A 24,690-nucleotide genomic window follows, 5' to 3' on the forward strand; every position below is an offset into this window, starting at 1 on the left:
ATTTATTCATATTATTTTACGTGTGTGAATATTTTACCTGTATGTATGTCTGTACATCACATTTGTGCCATGCCCACAGAGGTAGGAGAGGGTGGTGGATCCTCTATAACTGCAGTTATAGATTGTTTTGAGCCACCATCTAGGTACCAGAAACTGAACAAGCTCTTCTCCAAGAGCAGCAAGTGCTCTTAACCACTGAGTCATCACTTCAATTCCTCAAATTATTTATTATAGCAAGTCACTTGAAAGTATAGATATAATTATGAATTTACATAAATATCATAAGTCATTAATTAAAAGGTGCCATTTATACTAAAACAAATTTTATGAATCACTAATATGGAAAATGCTGCCGATTGATATTTGCCTTACTGTACGCTTGTATCATTTTCAGAGGGACCGGAAGGGTTATAGTCAGAGAGAATATGAGGATTAGAGTCCAGTGTGGGGTGCACATCTGTAAACTAGCATTTGGGAGGTGGAAGCAGGAAGATTTAAGAATTTGGGGCTAGCTTGGGCTATATGAGAACTGGTCTCAAAAAAAAGGAATGAATGAATGGTGTGTGCCTTAAGGCTTTTGTGACATGCAGGAAGGTTTAAAAGAAGGAAACTAAAAATGTAAACCACTAGGCAGTAAGTATCTCCAGGCAATAATTTAAGTGAACCAGACTCTGTTACAAAGGAAATCAAGAACCAGCATTATACACATGATTACCGACTAATGTCAAGGGAGCATTTCTTGTGTTGGCAATAGTATACCTCCTCTTGACAGAATTTTAACTGACTGAGAGATTTTATCCATCAAGTTGGTATGCAGGCCTCTTTCGCCAAAAAAATTTCCAGGAGGATGAAGGGAACACACCCAAAATCAAGAAGGAGAGGCCAGGAGCTGTGTTCAGGAGGCATCCCCTAGGGTTCCAGGGGAATGACAGGTTAGTACTTAGGCTGCTGCTGTCATTGAAGCCCTGCCTTCTCTATCTGGGTCTTCCTTCTCAGTCTCTGCAAAGTACAGGCAGAGCTCCTTGATGATTTCCACACTACTCAGCTCCCATTCCAGCTCATCATCTATACCCAGCTCCAGGTTTTCCTCTTCACGGAGTACTCACCTTCTCCTGTGGATGCCTGGGTTCTGCGGTCATGCAGAGGCTGCCCAGGGAGACTCCTGCCAGGCCATGTACCGCTCTTCAAAATTTCAAGGACATGCAGCTTTATTAGAAAGAGAACTCCAGAGAAGGATTCTGTGAGGGGAGAACCATGGGAAAGTGAAGCAGGAATCCCTGAACTTTCTGTAGACATTCCGGAGACTTCACATCCAAACCATTGCATGATAATGTCCCCAGTGTCTTACATATATTCTATGAGGATACCAAGATTCAGTAGCTTTCCATGTTCATGCCATTGCTGCTATCTCCACTTGCAAAAGTACAAAGTGGGCTTGCAGCTTGAACATCTCAGGCAGTGGGCAACCACAGGCCCAGTTCTCAGTGTGTGTGTGTGTGTGTGTGTGTGTGAATTCTTAATAAACTCTTGAATAAATGATATGAATTTCGAATCATAGGGTAGTCTAACACTCCAGGAGCCTGAGTGACAATGCTTTCTTTGCTGTGTGTTTCTCGGGATGGTTGTTTGTTTTTGAGACAGGATTCAGCCCCTTATCATGTAGCCTCAGTTGGCCTGGAACTTCTTTATTTTTTGTGCATTGATGATTCGCTTGCCTATATGTTCCCCGAAATTAGGGTTACAGAGAGTTTTGATCTGCCATGTGAGTGCTGGGAATTGAACTCAGGTCCTCTGGAAGAGCAGTCAGTGCCCTTAATCTCTGAGCCATTTCTCTAACCCAGGCCTAGAACTTTCTGTGTAGACCATGCTGACCTTGCGATTCTGGCTTTGTTCCTGCTTCTGCCTCCTGTGCGTGGGAATGACTACAGGGCTCCACCTCACCTGGCCTGTAAGCAGCAACAGCTGAGAAGGAAGTGTCATACGGTCGCAATATTGCCCCCTGACGTCTATTGTGAAGTGACACACTCACTTCTTTGGTAAAAACCCTGGATACGATTAAATTCTGGTAAATAAGACCTACCCACTTCTATGTAAAACAGGTGAGACTTGGTTTATACAGTCAGGGTGATTAATCCGAGGAGTTCAATGTAACTAGGAAGATGGAGAGCAGCTGTGTTTACCTCCAGCTCCTCTCTGGTTTTATGCTTTATTTATTCATTTATTTTTAATTCACTTACTTATTTTGTGTGGGGCATATGGAGATCAAATGACAGCTTGTAGAAATCAGTCCTTTCTTTCTTGTAGGCCTCAAGGACCAAATTCTGGCCATCAGGCTTGGCAGCAAGGGCCTTTTACCCAGTGAACCTTCTAGCTGATCCTTTTAGCTATTAAAAGATAAGCCAAGTTCTTTTAGTTATGAGAAAAGCAATCCTATGGTTTTACCAAATTCTGTAATGCAGATGCTGTTCTGTTCATGGATGTTTATTTTTGCTATAGGAAAGACATTTAATGGGGTAGGAGAAACTGCTATCATTGTTCACATATAAACAGGATGTATTACAGAGTGGTGATTAAGCCAAATTCCAGAAAAAGTTTTATTACATTTAATTTATTAGTTTTGAGGGTATGTAAGTAGCATAGAATGCTGTGTAAGCCAGAGAATAACTCATAGGAGCAGGTTCTTGGCTGAGAATTGAACTCGGGTTGGCAGCCATCTTGGTGCATGCTCCTTTACTCCCTGGGCCATCTCACTGCTCTCCAGATTTATTCTTGGTATTATGAATTCTCTACAATTTTATATAAACTACTACATTTCATCAAAACATCTCCACCAAATTCTTACAGTGTGTTAGTTACTTCTCTGTTTCTATGACCCAAAGCAATTTAGAAAGGAAACAGTTTGTTTTGGCTTATGGTTCCTGAAGGTTACAGTCCATAATGGCAGGGAGACATGACAGCAGTTAGGAAGCTGGATGATCACATTTTGGCTGTGTACAGGGAGCAGAGAGTGGATTGAGAGTGGAGCAAGGTCTCTTCCTTTTTTAATCATTTTAAAATCTCTCTCTCTCTCTCTCTCTCTCTCTCTCTCTCTCTCTCTCTCTCGTCCCTCCCTCCCTCTCTGTTGCACAACCTGGTCTCAAACTCATGGACTCAAGTGACCCCTCCCATTTCTGTCTCTCAAGTGTCCCGGGACCATAGGTGCATGCCACCATGCCTGACTGTTTTTTGACCTCTTTGGGTCGAGTAATCCTTTGAAAATCTGTAGAAAACTGGTGACTCATTCATCCCTCATGTGGGGGAAACCACACATGCTTGCAACATATTGACTAGGGGATTTACACTAGAGTTCTCCTGAGAGAAATTTTGTTTCCGGGAATTTATAAAATTATCATGGTCTGTATTTCCCAAGAGGGTGACTGAAACCTGGTGTCCAGAGGTTCCATATTTTTTGAGCCTCTTCCGCGTTTGCTTCAGAACACTAACCAGGCATGAATGACCTTCTGCCCTTATTTTAACCTGCTGTATTCCCAACAGAATACAAAACAGGATAGATCAGAATCCCCTACTCTTCCTTGTCTGATTCTTGCTTGTCCCAGTGGTTCACCTCCTAATTATCTAGCTGGAGGAGAACAAATTAGAGTCAGAGAGGCAGGTGAGAAAGGGACCACCTACACACCCGAGTTTGTGAATTAGACACATGCACAAAGTGAAAAGAATTTGCGCCTAAAGCCGGTGAGTGGACCATAACCTCTTTACCACACCCACTGACTTCTCCACTTGATGTAAGTGAGCCTGAACCAGGCTGTGGATTCGGACAGCCCAGGAACCAGGGCCCCCCAACATGGAAGCTCTGGCCTTCCCTGACCTCACAGCCCGAGTAGTCCTGAGATGAGTGAAGATCCGGTGGCCCCTGTGAGAAAGCCATTGAGAGTCACAGCCCTTTGGGTTTGGGAAAGGGAAAGGACGCAGGAGAGGTAGGATTTTTTTTTCCTGGTTAAAATTTGTGGAGGAAAGATTACTGTATCGGCGCCCTTCCGTTCGATCAAGGTGTCTGTGTTGCTCCATAAATAAAACGTCCCACTGCTTTTGGTGAGCACTATAAAGGCAGCAGGAAGACTGTCCCCAGGGCATTCCAGACAGGCAGAGAGCACCGGAGCCCAAACAGGTGAGTTCATTGCAGAAGATGCAGTTGGCTGCACCCCGCCCTGTTGTAACTCTCTAGGGATGGGACAGGTCAGGCGCCAGCGGGCAAGGCAGGACAGGCAACAGAAAAGGCGAGACAAAAGCCAAGTGGGTGTCGGACCAGGAAAGTCGCTGCACCTGTCCCCAAGTGGGACAGCACTTCTGCAGCCCAGAGTGTGCGTGGAGCACACTGTTTAGTGTGGGGAGTACGGGACCCTTTCTCTGTCTCACCCGCCCGGGTCCCGTCCGGCGGAGATTTCAGGACGCGGACAGCGCCCTAACTGTACCCCAAGTCCCCAAAGTGAAGCTCACTCCCTGGACAGCGGAGATTCCTGGGTATCTGGTGCGGGAGACATTGGAGTCCTCAGTTGCGTCCCTCAGGTGGGCTAGGGGCGGTTTGTCCCCAGCGCCAAGGATTGCAGGACCGGGCTGACTCTCCAGCATCGCTACCACAGGTGTCACCCGATCCGTGCGCCCAGGTGCCGGCTGCGGACTGCTTCTTGCCTGTCTCTCCTCGTCGCGTCCCCCTCTGGTCAGTGGTCCTCGGGTTCGCAGACCATGGCAACGCCAGGTAGTCGCTCGGAGCCGTCGCAGCTCGCCGAGTACAGCTGCAGCTACGTGGTGTCGCGGCCGGTGTACAGCGAGCTCACCTTTCAGCAGCAGCGAGAGCGGCGCCTGCAGGAGCGCAGGACGCTGCGGGACAGCCTGGCGCGGAGCTGCAGGTACAGGGGCAACTGGCAGGTTCCGGGGCGACTCCAGGGAAAGAAGGGCTCGCCCTGCGGTGGGGTGCGGTGTACCCGCCGCGCTCGTGCTTCTCCTCGCACAGTTCCAGGACAGAAGTGGAATCACTGCAACTTTGTCTGGAGAAACTCCTTCTTGGAGAAGGAGGCGTCCGGCCACGACTCCACTCCTGTTTCACTTTTTCTCTTCTTTTTCAAATGAAATCTTAAGTGCACCTTGGGGTCCAGTGGCTGCTTGTTTCCTTCTTGTGAAAACCAGGCTAGGGAAAAGCGTTATGAAGGGGCTCATAGCAACCGATGATGGACAAGTCTGGACACACCAAGGTCAGGATCACTTTCAGAGACCTGGGATTAAAGCGGGGAGAGAGATGTTCCAAGTGCTTCCGGAGGCAGTGGGTCCCCTAGGACTAACCACCACGTCCCTAAACACCATTGAGTCCCAGAACCAGATACCATAAACTTAAAACATTTGGCAGACACTCAACTAATCGCCAGATTTCTTAAGAAACACTTCAATTACCTAATATCTCTCTCACTGCCACTCACTTTCTTCCTCTAGCATTATCTTAATAAAATATTTTGTTAATTCTTCGAGGTTTGTTTTTGTTTTGTTTTTTTGAGTCAGGATTCCTCTGTGCAGCCCTGGCTGTCCTGGAACTCACTCTGTAGACCAGGCTAGCCTTGAACTCAGAGATTCTCCTGCCTTTGCCTCCTGAGTACTGCGATTAAAGGTGTGTACCATCACCCCCAGGCTTGCCAGCATGATTTTTAAAAATTCCATGTATTGGATCTTTGGTTTGTTACTGTTCTCCCTTGGTATCTATAGGGGATTGGTTTTAGGACCCCCCCCCAGCACCCCTTCCCAAATTCCCAAGTTTCATTCATATATATACATACACACACACACACACACACACACACACACACACACACACACACATATATATATATATATATATCTTAATGTTCTCATATAACCCACACACCTCCCGCAGTTTTAACTATTTCTAGACTATAATACTTAATACCACACACCTCCCGGCAGTTTTAACTATTTCTAGACTATAATACTTAATACCATGCAACAGCACTGTTAACCACTGTCACACTGTAAAGTTTAGGAAATAAGGGGGAAAACCCCTTCATACGTTTATTACATTTTTCTTATTTTTTTATCTGCAATAGGTTGAACCCTCAAATCATGTGGCAGATAAGGAGAGCCATCATTTATATTTTTAGTGTGTGCCTCCGAGAATTTAAAAATATATAATTATGTCTTATTGTCCACCTAAAATAATCTCTTAGCCTTCGCTTCCTGCTGTCTCTCCCCTTCGCTCCCTGCCCCTCCGCTTCCTGTCCCTCGTTTTCCTGCCCTCTCGTTCCCTGCTCCCCATCAATCAAGGGCACTCCAATAAAGCGTGATCTGAGTGGAAAAAAAAATAATCTCTTAATATCAAACTTGGATGACCTATTAAACTTTGCAATTATTTCATAAATGCAATTTTTAAAATTACCTTTAAAAAGTGGAATTCCTATCTATTGATATTTTTCTTTTTATCTATAGGATGTTAAATTTACAACTGTTAAGTAACATGGTATAAATTCATCACACTACAAGTTTTGTTAAAAAGCGGCTCTAGGCTTGTATTGCCAAAATAGCCCCGTGTTTATTTTTCTTTAAAGAAAGCAATGCCAGTGTTAGGAGCCTAAAAATTAATCTCACACAGAGACTCCCCACTGATCATATTCTGGTTGTGTTAGAAAACTGGTTCTTGTGTAGAGATATTTTCTCAGAGGATTAAAAAGGTGAATGAGGGGAGGAGACATTTAATCCTGTGTTTCCTAGAACAGTGGGTTTAAAGGATAGATACAATTCTTGGCAACAACATTGCAAGCACTTTGGTGTCCATATTTCCTAATGAAACTCATTATTTTTCTGACTACTTAGAAAAAAGCAGCAGAATTTGGTTCATGACTTTGTGATTTGCAACCACGGTCAAAAACTGATGCAGACCTCTTATTTTCCTGCTTTTCAACAGTTGCTCCAGAAAGAGAGCCTTTGGTGTACTGAAGACTCTCCTTCCCATTCTGGACTGGCTCCCCAAATACCGAGTCAAGGAATGGTTGCTCAGTGATGTCATCTCTGGAGTCAGCACTGGACTAGTGGCGACCCTGCAAGGTAAGATGCTGGCGGATAGGTCTCAAGGGATTGTGTGCTACTGTCTCCACAGGGACTCATGACTTCCCACTCCTCTTCCCATGGACCAAGCGCTCACACTCTTCTCAAGTCCTTCATTCTTCTCTAGGGTATCTTAGAATCACCTGTCTTCCCTTCCATAAAGAATTTTCCTAGGGAACATTGTTGTTTCTCTGGCTGTGTGACTCAAGATTATAGGCATGTACCAAGCCTGAGCTCCGCAAAGATACTGACCACAGCACACAGTGAGAAATATGCATTGCATTCTGGTATGTACGCGCATAGCTAAAGTTTGTAAAGCAATACTTCTCCTCACTTCAAGTAATATGTTCTGATAGTCTTTTTCTGTTCTGATGGTTTTTAAAAGCCAATTCTTTCAGCTCATTAAATTACCTTATTTCCATCCCCACATAGATCTTGACCTGGAGTGTGAAATCACTTTAAAGAAAAGTATCTTAGCTTGGGTCGTGCTCCAACTTCCCCAAAGCTCCCACAGCACAACAGAACTCATTTATTTGGTGCGTTTTACAGATCACCTAGTTTGCTGCAGAACTAGGTAAATAATCAAGTTATCAAGTCTAAGATGCAGCGAAGGATCTCATAGCCCCATGGGAAAACGAATATTCAGAGTTTAGTGTGCTGAGAACTGTGGCAGGAATATGGTTCTCTACTAAGACAGTGCAGTGCTGTGCATTTTACCCCCTCTTATGGGACTGCGGATCGCTTCCTGGTCCAAGAGTCCTCCTGAAGGTAGCATCCGAGTTTGTCAAGAGGTGGGAAGTGATGCAGGGCGAGGGCCTATGGAGAAAGGGTTTGAGAACAGACTAGTTTAAAAGTTTGTAATAAACGTTAGGCAAATTGTGCATTAAACTCCAGCTACGTCCAGGGAGTTGTAACACATGCCTTTAATTCCGGCACTCAGGAGGTGGAGGCAGGTGGATCTCTGTGAGTTTAAGGCCAGCCTGGTCTACAGAGTGAGTCCCACGACAGCCAGGGCTATGCAGAGAAACCATGTCTCGAAAAACCAAGAAAAAAAAGCGTGCGGCACCACCGCCCGGCTGCAGAAGTCTTTACTTGGTGCTTTTCTATGGCACAGAGGCTGCTACTGCTGGACAAGATTAGGACTACTCAGTTTACTCAGAGCAGGCACAGGGACACAGAGAAGGAAGAGGTTCTGCAGCTCCAGTGTGGAGCCTCAGTTGGACCCAGTGTGTTCTCACCCAAAGGTGAGGGTGGGGCAGTCCTATACTGTAGCTGTAAAGTCTGTGAGGTGAGCTGGCTGTGGAGGAGGTGCACACTTTCAATCCTAGCACCTGAGAGGCAGATACAGGTAGGACTCTGGGTTTGAGGTCTGCCTTGTCTATACAACAAAACTCTGTCTTGAAAAACGAACAAATAACTTTTAAATAAATGCCGTGAAGTGATGGCTCCCCAGGGCTCCTGGGGGAATAGGAGCCTTCTCCACCCCATGGTTGTTAAGGCTCTGTCTAGCACAGAGATCAACATACAGTAGGTAGCTCAGTCAATATTTAACTAAAAGGACTGAATTTTTTTCCTGACAATAAATCATTTTTATACATGAAAAATGTGGGCTTTTTAAGGGTCTCAGGTACTCTCAGTTGTCATAGATAACTTGTTTATAAAGATAATTTTACCACTGAGGAATGGAGTTCAAAGGCAGTGTTCATCTGGCATGCATGGGGTCTTAGGTTTAACCCCCAGCAGAAGGAAAAGAGATAAATTTTGCTTACTATATTATAGATACACCTCATTTCATTCTTACGTGAACTCTGCAAGAGAATTACTATAGCTCCTTTAGCAATGAGAGGTCTAGTAATTCTTGTCCTGACTTTGGAGTGGGTGAGAGGTAGTGTTGGGGCTCGAATCCATTCTTAAGTTGAACACCATAGGTCCTTATTTTACAGGCAGCTTGTTTTCCAGAAATAATGCTATAAAGTTATCTTTGCTAGGTAAGTTTCTGGAAGGTTAATTGGCTCTCGCACATAATAAACTTTTATGACTAATTCTGTACATCAAGAATTTGGCCATTAGCTGGGCGGTGGTGGTGCACTCGGGAGGCACAGGCAGGCGGATCTCTGTGAGTTTGAGGCCAGCCTGGTCTATAAGAGCTAGTTCCAGGACAGGCTCCAAAGAAACCCTGTCTCAAAAAAAGAATTTAGCCATCACTAACAGGCACAGATCTTGTGGATCAAGTCCAGATAGGAACTCATTTGGAAAGGAAGGTCTGTTTTAGATACTGCGGGTAAGGAAGGCCTAACTGAAGAGGAGAGATTTAGACAGAGCCCAGGGGATGACTGGAAGCCACCTATGTGAAAACAGACTGGTCCTGAGGACAAACAGGGAGGAACCAGAGAATTCTGGTGAGGTGAGCGTACCAGGGAGGGTCGCTGATGAGGAGATAGATCTGAGATAAGACTGGGCAAGGCCGGGGTTTGGGTGAAGCCCAGAGAACTCTTGGGAACTGCTTAAATAATGTCTCCAGGGCACCTCACTGCTTCACCCTAAACCCAGCCCTGAGGATAGGTTTGTCTCCTTGATCAGGAACAGGCAGCACTTAACACCACAAGACGTGAAATATTTTCTACAGCCACCACCACATCACCAAGTACTGGTGAGTGCAGCAGAAAACCAGGCAGCTCAGCCAGGCTGTGCCAGACAGAGCTCAGTGCCCACTGGGGCTCGAGATCAGAATATTTAGAGCACAGTCAGTCTTGGTGCAATGCCTCAGTCTAGACTGTGTGCTTGGAAGCTATTCTGGGGCACATGAATGTTTTTGGGGGCTTCCAGGTGTAGAAAGGTAGGTGGGGAGAAGACAAGAGAACATTTGTGAAATCCCTGGGCTGAGCTGAGCCAGGATGGAAGTGAGGGCAAGATGGCACAGCGGTATGAACTGAGTGGTTGCTTCAGAGTAGAAGTCTTATGAAGACAAAGCAATGCCCCAGTAAAGATTCCAGAGTGGGTAGACTGGAGGGCTCCAGGCCACAGCTCACGAGAGGAGGGCTCAAGTCAGAAGCTATCCTGCAGCTGCAGGGGTGACAGTCTATGACTTGCTTGCTAGCTTGGCCCTTGGACATGCTCGGAGAGGGGTCTGGGTTTGCTCAGGGTAGTGTGTGTGTGTGTGGGGGTCTTTTGACTCCTAGTATTAAAAAATAAATTTCTGTTAACCAACAAAAGACCCACAAGCCTTTTATTGGTATTTTTACTCATAACTATAGGAAACTTCCTGTCTGGTTTTTATCTTGGACGTTAATTGGTTTACTTAGCACACATTATGAATTTATTGCTCAGCTTTTTAAAGCGAAGGAGTCTAAATTCACAGCCTGTTGGTTGTATCCTCTCATGGTGGAAGGCCCTGCCATTTGAGATGGCTTCAATTTAGCTTACAAGTCATGCCAGCACCCAGCCTACCTTCAGCGGAGAGTTCACACTTTCAATCAATAGTTTAGGTTTCTTTACAAACCATATTATTTTAAAAATGTTGTACCAAATTCCTTGTAACAAAGATAACTATGCTTTACACGAATAAAAGTTACCCTAAATAGACAATGTATATAAAACTGCAAACATTCCTGTTTCCCTCATGTATAATAAGGTGTGTAGGAGAAGGGGCAGAGAAGAAAAATGAAGGAGAAATGGAGTTCAGGGAATGCTAAGTTTAAGGACTTGAAACCTGTCCACAGGAAACAGGTAAGTTTTAATAATCATTATGAACAGTCTTTTATTAATGACTCAAAGGGCTGAATTTTCACTCCTGAAGCATGAATTATGGAGAAGTACTACGTGTTAAAGCATGCTGATTGCTGAAATATTTAACTAAGGAAACGAATATGTCATTATCCTTTTCCAACTCCCGTGTCCACTGAAATGTTGGTTCCTCCATAGCTTGAGATTCATAGCCCAGAGACTGCCTGGACAGCCCTCTGGGGGATCAGCTGTCCTCATCGGGGTAGAGTTGTCTCAATATTTATCTAATTTCTGCTCTCTAGCCAGGAAAGAGAAGTGCAATGATGCCTGCATCCTTCAGAACACAAAGAAATGCGAGTTCAAACAGAACTATCCACATAAACTGGTCTGGGCTTTGGGACTGGATTAACCAAATTATACCGGAACTGATTTGATCATTTTCCGACTGATATCATCAGCCAGTGACTGAAAAACTGAGCAATGGAGTCAGTTCATTCAAGCAGGGGATGGGTGTAGAGACATGCATTATCCCAGCCAAGCCATAGTCCACATCCTAGCATAGCCAAGGTCTGCATGCAAAACAAGAGAACCACTCAGGACCGGCTGGTGTTTTGAATCCATAAACTGAGTATGTCTATGAAAAGCCTTTCTTTGTGTGGTATGGACATGCTGTGGTTTTTGTTTGTGACTTTTACCTTGTTGGTTGCACCTTTAGGGATGGCTTATGCCCTGCTAGCAGCAGTTCCTGTTGAATATGGTCTCTACTCTGCCTTTTTCCCTATCCTGACGTATTTTGTCTTTGGGACATCAAGACACATCTCAGTTGGTAATTACAAGCATATTTTACAGCTGTGTTTGTCCATTTGTAAAATGTTCCTGCTATGTTGTATATACAGTGCCTCCAGACCTTTGCCAGTGAGGCAAAGAGGAGTCAAACTCCAGGGCCTTGCCTACTTTCTTTATTAAATGACGTTGTTAGCTTTATATGTAACTGTGCTTTAATAAGATGAAATTGAAAGATTGAAAATTAAACCTTACTTTTAGTTTTTTTTTCTTAAAGATTTATTTATCTATTATGTATACAACAGTCCTTCCATGCATGTTTGTATTCCAGAAGAGGGCACCAGATCTCATTATAGATGGTTGTGAGCCACCATGTGGTTGTTGGGAATTGAACTCAGGACCTCTGGAAGAGCAATCAGTGCTCTTAACCTCTAAGCCATCTCTCCAGCCCCTACTTTTAGTTTTATAACAGTTTAAAATTTAAAAGTGTAATAAAATTGGCTCTATTTAAAAGTGCTCTCTTTCAATACATTACAGAGAAAATAAATCCTTAAAGTATCTAAATCCACTTACATCGCTAGGTTAAATTTGTATTTACTGAATTATGGTCACCAAATACATATTCCTTACTTCAGTAAAGAACATACTGATTTCAGTAAAGTTTTTGTGGAAGGCTGGCAGAATCCTGCCAAGACAATTTAGAAAAAGCTTTGTATTCCTTCTTGGCATGACTCACAATGGGTTTTCCTTTGGTTCCTAACATTCAAGGTTATTTTTTTCTGGAATATTCCAGCAAATAAATGTTTTGATATGATTTGATGTGACTTTGACACCAACAATGAAGATAACTTTGCTGCCCCATTTATGTGCTAGTGAGGTTTGTTGTCTGGATGACCCTCTAGAGACAAATGTAATCCCATCCTCAACCCCCTCCCATGCCCTTGTGCACGGCTGTGTCTCTCACAGGCTCTAGCTTCTGACCTGTCTGCAGAAGCGGGTCAGGGGGAGCTTATTAACCTCTGACCTGTCTGTAGAAGAAGGTCAGGGGGAGCTTATTGACTGAATCAACTTCTACGGAAAACCAGTCAGTAAGAAACAAGTGGATTTGCCTCTGGCATTCGCTATGTTTAGATTTTCCTGGTTACTAAGTTTGAGTATTGAAACCTCTCAACCATAAAACATTTTATAATCAAAGGATAGGAAGGATAAGTAAAATAGAAAAATAATAAGAAAGAAGAAATCAGAACTTTAAAAAGATAGGATTTTATTAACTGGCATATGATAAGAAAGAACCTATATTCCAATCCTTTGCCAGTCTGGATGATATTGATGGAGGTACTTGTATCCGGAGATGAGGATTTTGGATACTCTAAAAGATGAGATCATAGGGGATAAATATTAAATTGATCAAGCAAGGATTCAGTTTGTGTGTGTGTCTCTGCCAGGAAATCTTTTCTGATAACTCCCACAGCCTGTGCCGTGAAGTTCCCACACAGGAGGGCCTGGCACTGTCTCTGTAAACTCACGAAGTGTGCCCAACACTGCCTTTCTGCCTCCTATCTACATCCCACTTGTCCTCTCTGAGTCAGGAATGCCTTGAGATATAGCTACTCTTCAGCTTCTCCCAACAGCAATTCTTAGTTACAGCCAACTATCACACACCTTCACAATAGTACGTAGACATGTTGAATCCAAATGTCTGATCCATTATTGGTTAGTTGTTACACCCAGCTATCAATCACACACCTTTGTAATTGTACGTAGACATGTTGAGTCCAAATGTCTGATTTGTTATTGCTTAGCTGACAAAGCCTTTGTCCCCAGGCCCTTTCCCCGTGGTCAGTTTGATGGTGGGATCTGTTGTTCTGAGCATGGCTCCCGATGACCACTTTCTTGTGCCCAGTGGTAACGGAAGTGCATCAAACACGACCACGTTAGATACTGGAACCAGAGATGCGGCAAGAGTACTGATTGCAAGCACCCTCACTCTTCTGGTTGGAATCATACAGGTAATAAATAGGCTTATGTGTAAACACAGATGAGTGTGATTCATATTTGAAATAATTAATTTTAAAATATGGAGACTTATGCATCTAACTGCAAAACAAAGTCCTTGAAATAAAAATTATTTTTAGTTCTGTTATTTTCTAAGTAGCATTGTTTTTTGTCAGATTCTAAAATGACTTTGAAAACCTTGAAAGCTTAAAACACAAAAACCAAGTCAAACAGACAAACAGAAACCAGAATCCCTTGTCAGCAAAGTCTGAGACAAGAAAGCCAACAGAACACGTGATTCAACTGTAATGCCGTGGAGGGCAGTGTTTCCACTGATGCAAAGTTTGATTTGCTAGCATTTCCAGAGAATTGTTTCTTCTGTCAGGCAAATACCTAACGTTTTCCTTTCTTCTTACTTTAGCTGGTATTTGGAGGCTTGCAGATTGGATTCATAGTGAGGTACTTGGCAGACCCTTTGGTTGGTGGATTCACAACAGCTGCCGCCTTCCAAGTGCTGGTGTCACAGCTAAAGATCGTGCTCAATGTTTCAACCAAAAACTACAATGGCATCCTCTCCATTATTTATGTAAGTGCTGCGTTATCACTGCAGAGACACCACTGTTCCCTCTCTCCAGATTGAACCTGGAGAATCCGTTTTCTGGGTACACTCAGAATCATCAAAACACAATGAAATTTCTGAAATAAGCAAACCGTCATTTTTTTTTAACTGCTCCAGTGCTATGGCCTCCAGAAACATAACAGATCTTAGGTAGCATACCAATAAAGATGACAGGGCTGAGATGTTACAGACTTGCCTTCTAGTCCCTCACTGCCTCTGATAAACCCCTAGACATATCAGATAAGGTAGTGGCTGAAAAAAAAGTTCAGGTTTGGAGCTAGGTGGGTCTGGATTGAAACTTTGACTTTACCACTTACTAGCCTTATGAACAAATCACCATGCCTCGTCTCTGCAGAAATTGCAGAATGGATTCTGCAAATAGCAGCTACCTCATTGCATTGTTAGAAGTGAGTGGCTGGGTAATTGGTTCAGGGGATGGCATACAGCAAGTTCCAGAAAAATTATGATGGAATTATTATTTCAAGCCTTTCTTTTTCTGTCTTGTTTTTAAAATGAAATGATTGGAAATGTGTCTCTCAATCCTTTTCTAATTATGAGCATCCATAAACTGCATAATGTAAATGTCTCAGCAATTATAAGTGAAAAGGAACATTAGATTCAAAGCTGATTCAACTTGCAAAAGAGATGCAAAAGAAGGATCTGATCCTACAAAGTGGATTTTGAAGTTCTTAGGTCTAAGTATATGCTCTATATGAAGCATGTTACAGATGCTTGAGAAGTGGTAATAATAGTAACATGATGTCATTCTGATTGGAGAAATGAAGCCATGCAGAAAAGCATCAAAAAAAATTGCCCCAAACAAAACAAAACAACAACAACAAAAAAAACCCCAGGAACTGAGCATGTAGCTCAGTTGATAGAGTGCGTGCCAAACATACGTGAGCCCTAGGTTCACCTTCCATCACAAGACGCATGCCTATAATCCTAACATTGGGGAAATAAAGGCAGGAGGATCAGAAGTTCTGAGCTATCTTCACCTACACAGTGATTTGAAGTCAGCCTGAGCTAAAAGATTAGAAAATTAACATCTGAAAACATATAGCCATACACATCTATAAAAGAGCAAGGTTGTGAAAGGTTCGTAGTTTCAGTGAATGTTATCAAGGGCTCGCAGCAGGCTGGATATCAGGCTAACAAAACAGATGGAGAAAGAGTAGCACCATGGCTAACAGTCATAACATAACACCAACAGACTGGAGTTAGAGTCTTGTTTCGACTACTTTCTACTTCTGTGGATTTGAAAATGTTGACTATTGTGTGGTCCTGCAGCTAGAGAAATGGGTCAGTGTTTATGAGCACTTGATTTTGTTGTTGTTTTGTTTTTTCTCAGAAGCTCTGGCTTCATTCCCAGCCCCACATGGTGGTTCGCCACTCTCTTTCAGTGGCTTCTCAGTCAGGGTGAGGAATTCTGAGTCCTCACTTCACGCCAGGATTCTGGTTGACTTAAATGTGTAGGGCTTATGCAAGCAACCACAGCTGCCGTGAGTTTAGGAGTCAGTGGTGCTGTTACTTCTAGAAGACTCTATTTCACTCCCTGATTTCAGCCTTCTCAAATCTTCCTGCCCCTTTTCTGTAGTTCACTGAGCATTCGGGGGATGGTGATAAAGACACTCTACTGACTCTCATTCTCTGGTCTTTGATCAATTCTGAGTTTCCAAGTTAACCACTGCACACTGCTGCCCCATTTTATTGGCATAGAGATGAATCCAGAGGGCAGTTTGGTAGTCTGTCTGCTTAGCAGAGTAACAGCAAATAGGCTCACCTCTGGGGCCCAACACAGGCAGTTTTTTGATTCAGCATGTTTCTTTCTATCTATCTATCTATCTATCTATCTATCTATCTATCTATCTATCTATCTATCTATCTACCTATTATCTATCTCTCTATGTATCTATCTATGTATCTATCTATGTATCTATCTATGTATCTATGTATCTATCTATCTATCTATCTATCTATCTATCTATCTATCTATCTATCTATCATCTATCATCTATCTATCTATCCTGAAAGTATCTGTAGCAGGAGATGCTGGGAGGTGATTGGAAGAGGTTGTTACAGTCTTACAGAGAGGAACTAAAAGAAAGTCAACTCTGAAAGTTATCCAGCGCCTTTTCTCAGATACATATTAAGCATATGTTTTTCCTTATGGCTTTGTAATGGTGATAACTATTATCCAAATGAAGTGGTTTTAAAATTTTTTAAGCAATATAATGGATAACATATTAGCCATAGCTGATATCTCAATTTGACCTGTGTTTAGAATTCTAGGCTAAACTGCAAAATTATATTGATCTATAATTTAGAACTCTGACAAAAATTAAATTATAATTACTGTTAAGTCCTTTCTTGGAATTTATTTTATTGTCAACAGTCAGGCCACTTTAATTTATATAGCTGAGATTTATTCCTCTACAGATTAAACTTTCTGTTATAGAACTTTCCACGAGAAATGCTGAGCTCACAGTGCAAGCAGCTATAGGTCACATGCTTTGCTCAATGCAGGTGTGTGATTTTGCTCTTTGTAGCATTTAAAATGCACCAGGGATTCTTGGAACTTTATTCAGGTTTATTTTAAATCTATGTGTGAGTATTTGCCTGCATGTATGTGCACCATGTGTCTACACAGTGTCTACAGAGGCCAGAACACAGCACTGGATCCTCTGGAACTGGAGTAACAGATTTTTTTCTTTTGTTTTTTGAGACAAAATTTCTCTGTAGCTTTGGAGCCTGTTCTGAAATTAGTTATTTTTTTAATTGATTTTTATTGAGCTCTACATTTTCCCATCCCTCTGTCTCTCCCCTCCCCTCCCCTTCAACTCTCTTCCAAGGTCCTCATGCTTTCAATTTACTCAGGAGACCTTGTCTTTTTCTACTTGCCATGTAGATTAGATCCATGTAAGTCTCTCTTAGAGTCCTCATGGTTGTCTAAATTCTCTGGGATTGTGGTTTGTAGGCTAGTTTTCTTTGCTTTATGTTTAAAAACCACTTATGAGTGAGTACATATGATAGGTGTCTTTCTGGGTCTGGGTTATCTCACTCAGAATGATGTTTTCTAGTTACATCCATTTGCCTGCAAATTTCAAGGTGTCTTTATTTTTTTCTGCTGTGTAGTACTCCATTGTGTAAATTTACCACATTTTCCTTATCCATTCTTCAGTCGAGGGACAGTTAGGTTGTTTCCAGGTTCTGGCTATGGCAAACAATGCTGCTTTGAACATAGTTGAACACATGTCCTTGTTGCACAATTGAGAATCCTTTGGATATACACCCAAAAGTGGTATTGCTGGGTCTTGAGGAAGGTTGTTTCCTAATTTTCTGAGAAATCACCACACTGATATCCAAAGGAGTTGTACCAGCTTTCACTCCCACCAGCAATGCAGGAGTGTTCCCTTTTCCCCACAACCTCTCCAGCATAAGTTGTGATCAGTGTTTTTGATCTTGGCTATTCTTACAGGTATAAGATGGAATCTCAGAGTTGTTTTGATTTGCATTTCTCTGATGGCTAAGGATGTTGAGCATTCCTTAAGTGTCTTTTAGTCATTTTAGATTCCTCGGTTGAGAGTTCTCTCTTTAGATCAAGTTACAGATGTTTTTAAGTCACATGAAGGTGCTGGAAATCAAACCCAAGTCTCTGGTACAGCAGTCAGTGTTCTTAACCTATGAGCCATCTTTATAGCCCCAAGAGGTTCTTTTTATTCAAAGGTTTAATTATCTGTGCTACCTTTTGCTAGAGTCACCCAGGAAGAAGGAGCCTCAACTGAGGAATTTCCTTCATCAAACTGGCTTGTGAGCGTATGTGTGGGCCATTTTCTTCCTTAATGACTGGTGTTGGGGAGGGCACAGCCTACTGTATGCGGTACCATTCCTGGGCAGGTGTGTGGTCCTGATTGTAAAAGAAAGCAAGCTGAGCAAGCCAATAAGCAGTGTTCCTCAGTGGTTTCTACATAAGTCTCTGCCTTGGCTTCCCCAATGATGGACCTGGAAGCCAAATAAACTTTTTCCTTCCCAAATAGCTTTTGCTCAGAACATTTTATTACAGTACCAGAAACCAAACTAGGACAACTTTTAAAAATTAAATAAGAATCATGGAGTAACTTTAAAAATAATTTTGAAGTGTGTGTGTGTGTGTGTGTGTGTGTGTGTGTGCGCACAAATACATGTTTGCCCATATGTAGAGGCCGAGGCTGATGTCAGGTGTCTTCCTGGATTGCTGTCCACCTTGCTTTTAGAGACAGGGCTTCTCACTGAATTCATCGAGTTGCCTAGGCTGCCTGGTCAGTGAGCTCCAGGGACCCACCTACCTCAACTTCCCTGGTGCTGGGTTCCAGACAGGCATTGCAGTACTCAGTTTTTTATCTGGGTACTGAGAGTCTGAACTCAGGAATTTATACTTGAGTGTCAGACACTACATTGACTGAGCCGTTTCCCCAGCCCTGTTGATGATTTTTGTAAAATGAAATATTTTTATGATTAGGGTAGTCGGTCCAAATGGAGGGAGGGAGGAAGAAAGAGAGAGGGGGAGGAAGGGAGGAAGGAAGGGAGGGAAAGAAAGAGAGAAAGAGAGAGAGAGAAAGAGAGAGAGAGAGGTTTTAAACAAGCTGCTCCTGAACTCTCTGTTGTACACTATTATAAAGAGTCAGTGAGTCAGTCCAGGCAGACTTTAAACTCAAGATTCTCCTGCCTCTGCCTCCTGAGTGCTAGGATTGTAGTCAAACAAATGATTTCCAAATTAACTTTCCTGTTTGAAGTTGAAAGTAAACCTCCGTTGTATAAACAGTCAAAGCATTATAGCTAGCTCATGGATTGATAAGAGTTCTCATTAGAAACTTGATTATATAAGGGCAGGCCCCACACCGAAGAGTATTTGTACAACACAGTTGGGGTTGGGAAAGAATACAAAATTGGGTAGATAGGGAGGTGGAAGTGGATCTGAGAGGAGTTGGGGGTGGGATGAGTATGATCAAAATACCTGGTATAAATTTCTCAAATAATTGATAAAGTACTGTTTCTTAAAAGAAAGTTGATTATGTAAAGAACCAGCTGGCCAAAACGGAATAGCCTCTGGGATAGGTGACAGGATTGTTGCCTCCTGTGTGAGATACCCTAGGATTTTGTTGTGGTAGTATTTCTCCCAGTTTTTCTTCCATTCTTCAGCCACCTGTTTCATCTTGTTGCCCAATATTTCTCTCTAACAATGTTAAGCCGGGCAGTGGTGGCACATACCTTTAATCCCAGCACTCAGGAGGCAGAGGCGGGCGGATCTCTGAGAGTTTGAGGCCAACCTGGTCTACAAGAGCTACTTCCAAGACAGGCTCCAAAGCTACAGAGAAACCCTGTATCAAAAAAAGCAAAAACAATGTTAAGTGTCTCTGGAAAGCAGAGTTAACTTGACATATTGGGTTTAAGGTGAGAGCAAAAATTCTCTCTAAGAGAAAGTTGAAAAGGCTTCCTCCAAGTTAAATGCCTAAATTCTAGCCCCAAAACTTGCTGAGATAAATTTTGCTTGTAAAAAACTCTCCAGCTCCTTACTCCTGGAAGCACTCCAGACAGGTGAGGCTGCTGGCAAAATGAACTGATGTTCCTTATATGCCCAACACCAGATTATCATGATAATTATTTACAGCATTTCACTTATCTGCATAAATAAACTAAGATACATGTTTTAACTCCTCAGATGCACCATTCCTTTATGTCAAATTAAAACCTAACTATAAACAGACTCATTCAAAGGAAAGTGGCCACTGGCATGACTTGTCTTATAGAAATGAGAGACACCTCCCTGAGACATGACTTACCTAAGAGGTACAAAAGAACAAAGATGCTACTGTTCTGCCTTGAAGTCTCCCTACTGACACCCTTGAAGACGACTATGGTTTCCCAGAGTCCTTGTGTTTACAAAACAAAATGGGTTTCCTTGAGCTGGCTTCTCTGTCACTTGGAGAGAACGGCTTTTAGTGTTAAGATAATTTCTAAACAATATATACTTGGCCTATGCACCCGTTCAGCGGTTTTAATTTGCTATAGAGTATTGATCAGTACCACTTGGATTTTCATATGGAACACTTTTTAGAGGTTTTTGTTGCTATAGTCTGCATCATTCAGGTTGAGGGAAGAACATTACTTAGGATGCTGACTGGAACCAAAGAAAAGTAACTAGACCTTTCAGTTTGTCAGATCTCCGAATAGCACCTCTACAGCCTCCTTAAGACGAAAATTTGGTTTATTTTTCTGTAAGTAAAAGATAGTATTCCATAGTTTTCCTTGAAAAACTCTCCATTTTATCCTAAAAAATACAGATAAACAAACACAAAAAATGTAAAAATCACTTCTCCAAGTTAATCACAAATAGTAGCTCTGTGTACATGTGTGTGTTAGAAATTACATGTTCTCAATGTTCCTTGTAAATACATTTTTACAACTTTAATAATAGTTTTCTATTATTTATTTATGCAAATGTGTATCTTAGAAATTTTATTGCTTAATGGTCCTTGTATTAGCCAACATATTTTTATGATTTTTAAATCATTATTTATTTACTTGTATATGTGTACATGTGTACTTTTGTGTGTGCTGCAGAAAAGGCATGGAGGTCAGGGAACAGTTTTCAGGAGTCAGTTTTCTCCTTCAGTCATGCGGTTTCTGAGGATAGGACGAGATCATCAGTCTTGCCAGCGAGTTTTTTAACCCACTGAGCCATCTTACCTGCCCCATTGTTAAGGTTTTTTGCATAAGACTCACATGTGCCATTTGGCGTGATAAAACTGTTCATGTGGGAGAAGTGCTTCTAGGTGTGTGTCTGTATAGCATATGTCATATACACTCATGTTCTATTTACAGACACTAATTGAGATTTTTCAAAATATCGGTGACACCAATATTGCAGATTTCATTGCTGGGTTACTTACCATCATCATCTGTATGGCTGTCAAGGAATTAAATGACCGATTTAAACACAAAATCCCAGTTCCTATTCCTATAGAAGTGATTGTGGTAAGTAGAATATATGGTCATAAAATTCAGCACTAATTAGGCTGACAAGCAAGCAATTGTTAAAGTTAATGGAGTTGTTTTTTTCCATTTATTTCTTTTATTTCAGACAGTAATTGCCACTGCCATTTCCTATGGGGCCGACTTGGAAAAAAACTACAATGCTGGCATTGTTAAGTCCATCCCAAGTGGGTGAGTGTGGCATTCCTCTCAGATAGCACCAATAAACTAAGGCAGTGTTTTGTTTAAGTGAAACTTTTATTGCCAGTTTCGCTTCACTGCTGATAGTCTTTCTTTCGTGGTATCTTGAAGAAATACCATGTGCACAAAGCATCAGATGAACAGTGCATTTGGAGATCAAGTTCAGGCTGGTGGATAAAAGCAGACCATACATGCTCCGTTTTCTTACAGTGTGGCAGGACATGTACATCCAGTACCAGACTCCTGATTAAAATACGTATGTATAATTATGGTGTAACAGGAGCATAATCACAATTAGCATTGATTGCATTATGAACAATTTGTTTAAGGAATCTAGGGTGTTTGGCTTCAATTCCCTACCATGTAATCAACCACACATAAAAATACTATATTTCATACCTATAAATAAGTTGCATTATTTTCATGTAAATTTCACATATATTTAGACATTTTGTGAATTAGAAGAGTAAAAGGCCAAGGCCCTTAATCCATTTCTGTCACTGTCAGCTTGTGTAAGCCTGGGAAAGTTCTTTAGTAAGACATCGGTAATCACACAGCTGAAGCCTCAACTCAAGCTTGTGAAATGCCACTGAGAGCTCTCATAAAAATGCAGAACAGATGAAGTAACTCATACTACAGTCAAGAGGAAGCCTACATATTCACCACATATATAATACTGACTACACCATTTGTAAGTAGGCTTGAGGTCAGTCAATAAGCAGTAGTTTCTCTTCCTTTCAATTAATGATGGCCCATGTTGTCCTAGATTTTTCTATGCTTGTAACCGAGACTCCTCAGTGCTTCAATAGCAAATGGTCTCATTTGAGTAAAACTCCTACAGCTTTTCCAATACCAATTTAAAGATATCTAAAAAACAACTGGTTCATGAAGCTTATGCTGCATATTACCCATTCAAGTGTTAGAAATGTGCCTTTGGTAACACCCTTCACTTGTTTTAACACAAATTCCTGCTTCACACCTCAAACCTATGTATTCAGACTGCTTGGAGAGGCCTAGAAACTATTCTTTTTCAAAAGTGTCTCAAGTAAGTCTTCTAATAAGGTAACTTTGAGAAAATTTACACTAGAAGATCAACATTAAGGTTGTAAAGGCTACGACCAGAAGAAAAGCAATCATCAAAGTTGCAATGAAACTTGAGCTGCAGAATTTCCACCCCAAAGACTGAGTTGTTTTGTAGTCACAGATACTTGTGTAGAAATGTGTAAATGCAGATCTCCTTCCCAGGCCAGAGATGGATTACAGCACATGCCTGCCCTGTGAGTCCCTGCTCCAGTGCTTGCTGTGGGGATTCCCCTTTCCTCACATTGTCTTTTCTGGTGCTCTGAAGAAATTCCTGGCCACTCCCCTTTACAGGATCTTTAGCCTTCTGCCCTTTGGTTCAGTCAAGCTTAGGCCTCTGCTTGCTAACTAAATTCTGGGGGACCCTTCATGGTAGTGGCCCCACTTGTGGCATTCAGCTATGTCTCCCTCTAGAATAGCATATGAAAGGTTCTGACTGTCTAACTTGGTAGCACAGACACAATTCTAAAACAATGATATTAACACATCTGTGAAGGAAAGGGTGACATGGAAGGATGAAAAACCAGAGTGGGAATGAGAATGTTTTAGGGGCTGAGGACAGCACCAGGGTAAGAAAAGGAACTTCCTTCCTGCATCTCCAGTCAAATTACTGGCAGCTTCCTTTGATTCTCTGAAGGTCAGGGTGACATTCAGTCCCCAGAACAACCTCCCATTGCATAGCCCCAAATAGTGACTCTGTCCTCTCCACATAAGCTTGAAACTCTCCATTGAATAGCCCCAAATGGTGACTATTTTTCCTTCGTAAGCTTGTTTCTTTTAGCATTTATTCAGCATGACCTCATGAGTAGTTAGTTCATACTCTGAGTTACACTATAATGCTAGGTTTTTGTTGATCATGTTGTCTATGTGGGGCCATTTAAGGCTCTTTTGATAGCTCCCATGTCACACTGTACATATTATACTATGGCAGACTGTTGGTTTTGATTTGATTTTTAGAGCATTTTTTCCCTTACTTTCTGTACTCTAATACTAAAAGATAATCTTAAAAATGTCTTGCCTCAGTACATTTCCATCAAAATACTTCAAATATTTCTGTTTGCCCTGTGGTTATCCAGCTCTCTTGAATGTCTCAGTTTTAGACTGAAGAGACAGTTATGCTTATCTTTTGGAAATCAAGACTCCCATCAGATGACTAAAGTAACCCACTATGTCTATTTGACATCTACCATTTGTACACAAAGCAATACTCCAGATAGTTATATCCTCAGCTGTCTGTGTGGAAGCACCTGCCAAGGGGTAGGCAGTGTGCCGGATGTTCAGTGGGTTCCCAGTCTAGTGAGGACAGTCATCCTCCAGGAATCAGTGCTGTGTAGTGGAGGTTAGCTCGCTACGCATTAAAGGACAACTTCTTGATATTTTAAGGATGACATTAACATAGGAATTAGTAAGTAAGGATGCTTGAATAAAACATACAGCTTATAACAAAGAGCAAGGCACTTTATATATACAACAAGGAGTTCATTGCAACTGGAGCATAAAGTAGGCAGAGGAGGTGAGAGGTGAGCGTAGGCATAGAAACCACCATGAACGGCCTGATATCTTTGTGTCTATATTGGCATTTTGAGGCACTGTTGGAGGGTTTTAAGGCATGAGAGCAATCGCTTTTATTAGTACTGTACACAGTGAATTAAAACAGCTAAGCAACCAAAAGAGGAATCCATTCCAGTAATGTAAGAAATAAGGAGAGTGGTGGCAGCGATGAAATAGAATGTAGAGCCAGGAGAGGTGAAAGGAGGAAGACTGAAAACCTTGTCAGCAGGTGAGTGGGAGCTGGAGAGGGCTGGAGATCAGCAGGGTGGCTCTATTTTCCTCTCTACTCTTTGTTGGTTAAAAAACACAACCCATTTTGTCTAGTCAGTATCTTAGTGTCCCACAGGAATTCACTCAAACAGGAACTTTGTCTGTCCCTCCAGTCACAGCCTGCCTCTCTCCTGATACAGCTGATCTTCATTCTGCTGTGTTTGGTGTGTCCACTTTTTCATCCATTTCAACAAGTGCTTTTCCTCTACTCCACCTGTCTCCATGATGTGTGTGTGTGTGTGTGTGTGTGTGTGTGTACTTTTGTGCTCTGAATTTCACTCTTTTTACCACCTTATATTGTCTCTACTCTAAGTGACTGGTTCCTCTCTTCCTAGTCAATAACAAAGGTGCTGTCT

At 42.1% G+C, this 24,690-nt stretch overlaps 1 protein-coding gene across 1 annotated transcript in view; it reads left to right on the top strand.

Annotated features, from left to right (window-relative positions):
• The first annotated feature begins 4,740 nt into the window (after positions 1 to 4,740).
• Slc26a4 (solute carrier family 26 member 4) overlaps positions 4,741 to 24,690 on the top strand; it is a 44,312-nt gene continuing 24,362 nt past the window's right edge. Inside the window, exons 1-7 of the mRNA XM_075947555.1 lie at positions 4,741 to 4,904; positions 6,962 to 7,101; positions 11,540 to 11,650; positions 13,432 to 13,616; positions 14,024 to 14,188; positions 21,083 to 21,235; positions 21,342 to 21,424. Of these exons, the coding sequence (XP_075803670.1) occupies positions 4,741 to 4,904; positions 6,962 to 7,101; positions 11,540 to 11,650; positions 13,432 to 13,616; positions 14,024 to 14,188; positions 21,083 to 21,235; positions 21,342 to 21,424 (1,001 nt within the window). The remainder of the gene's footprint in view (positions 4,905 to 6,961; positions 7,102 to 11,539; positions 11,651 to 13,431; positions 13,617 to 14,023; positions 14,189 to 21,082; positions 21,236 to 21,341; positions 21,425 to 24,690) is intronic.

This window comes from Microtus pennsylvanicus, chromosome 14 (assembly GCF_037038515.1).
Source record: "Microtus pennsylvanicus isolate mMicPen1 chromosome 14, mMicPen1.hap1, whole genome shotgun sequence".
Lineage (NCBI taxonomy): Eukaryota > Metazoa > Chordata > Mammalia > Rodentia > Cricetidae > Microtus > Microtus pennsylvanicus.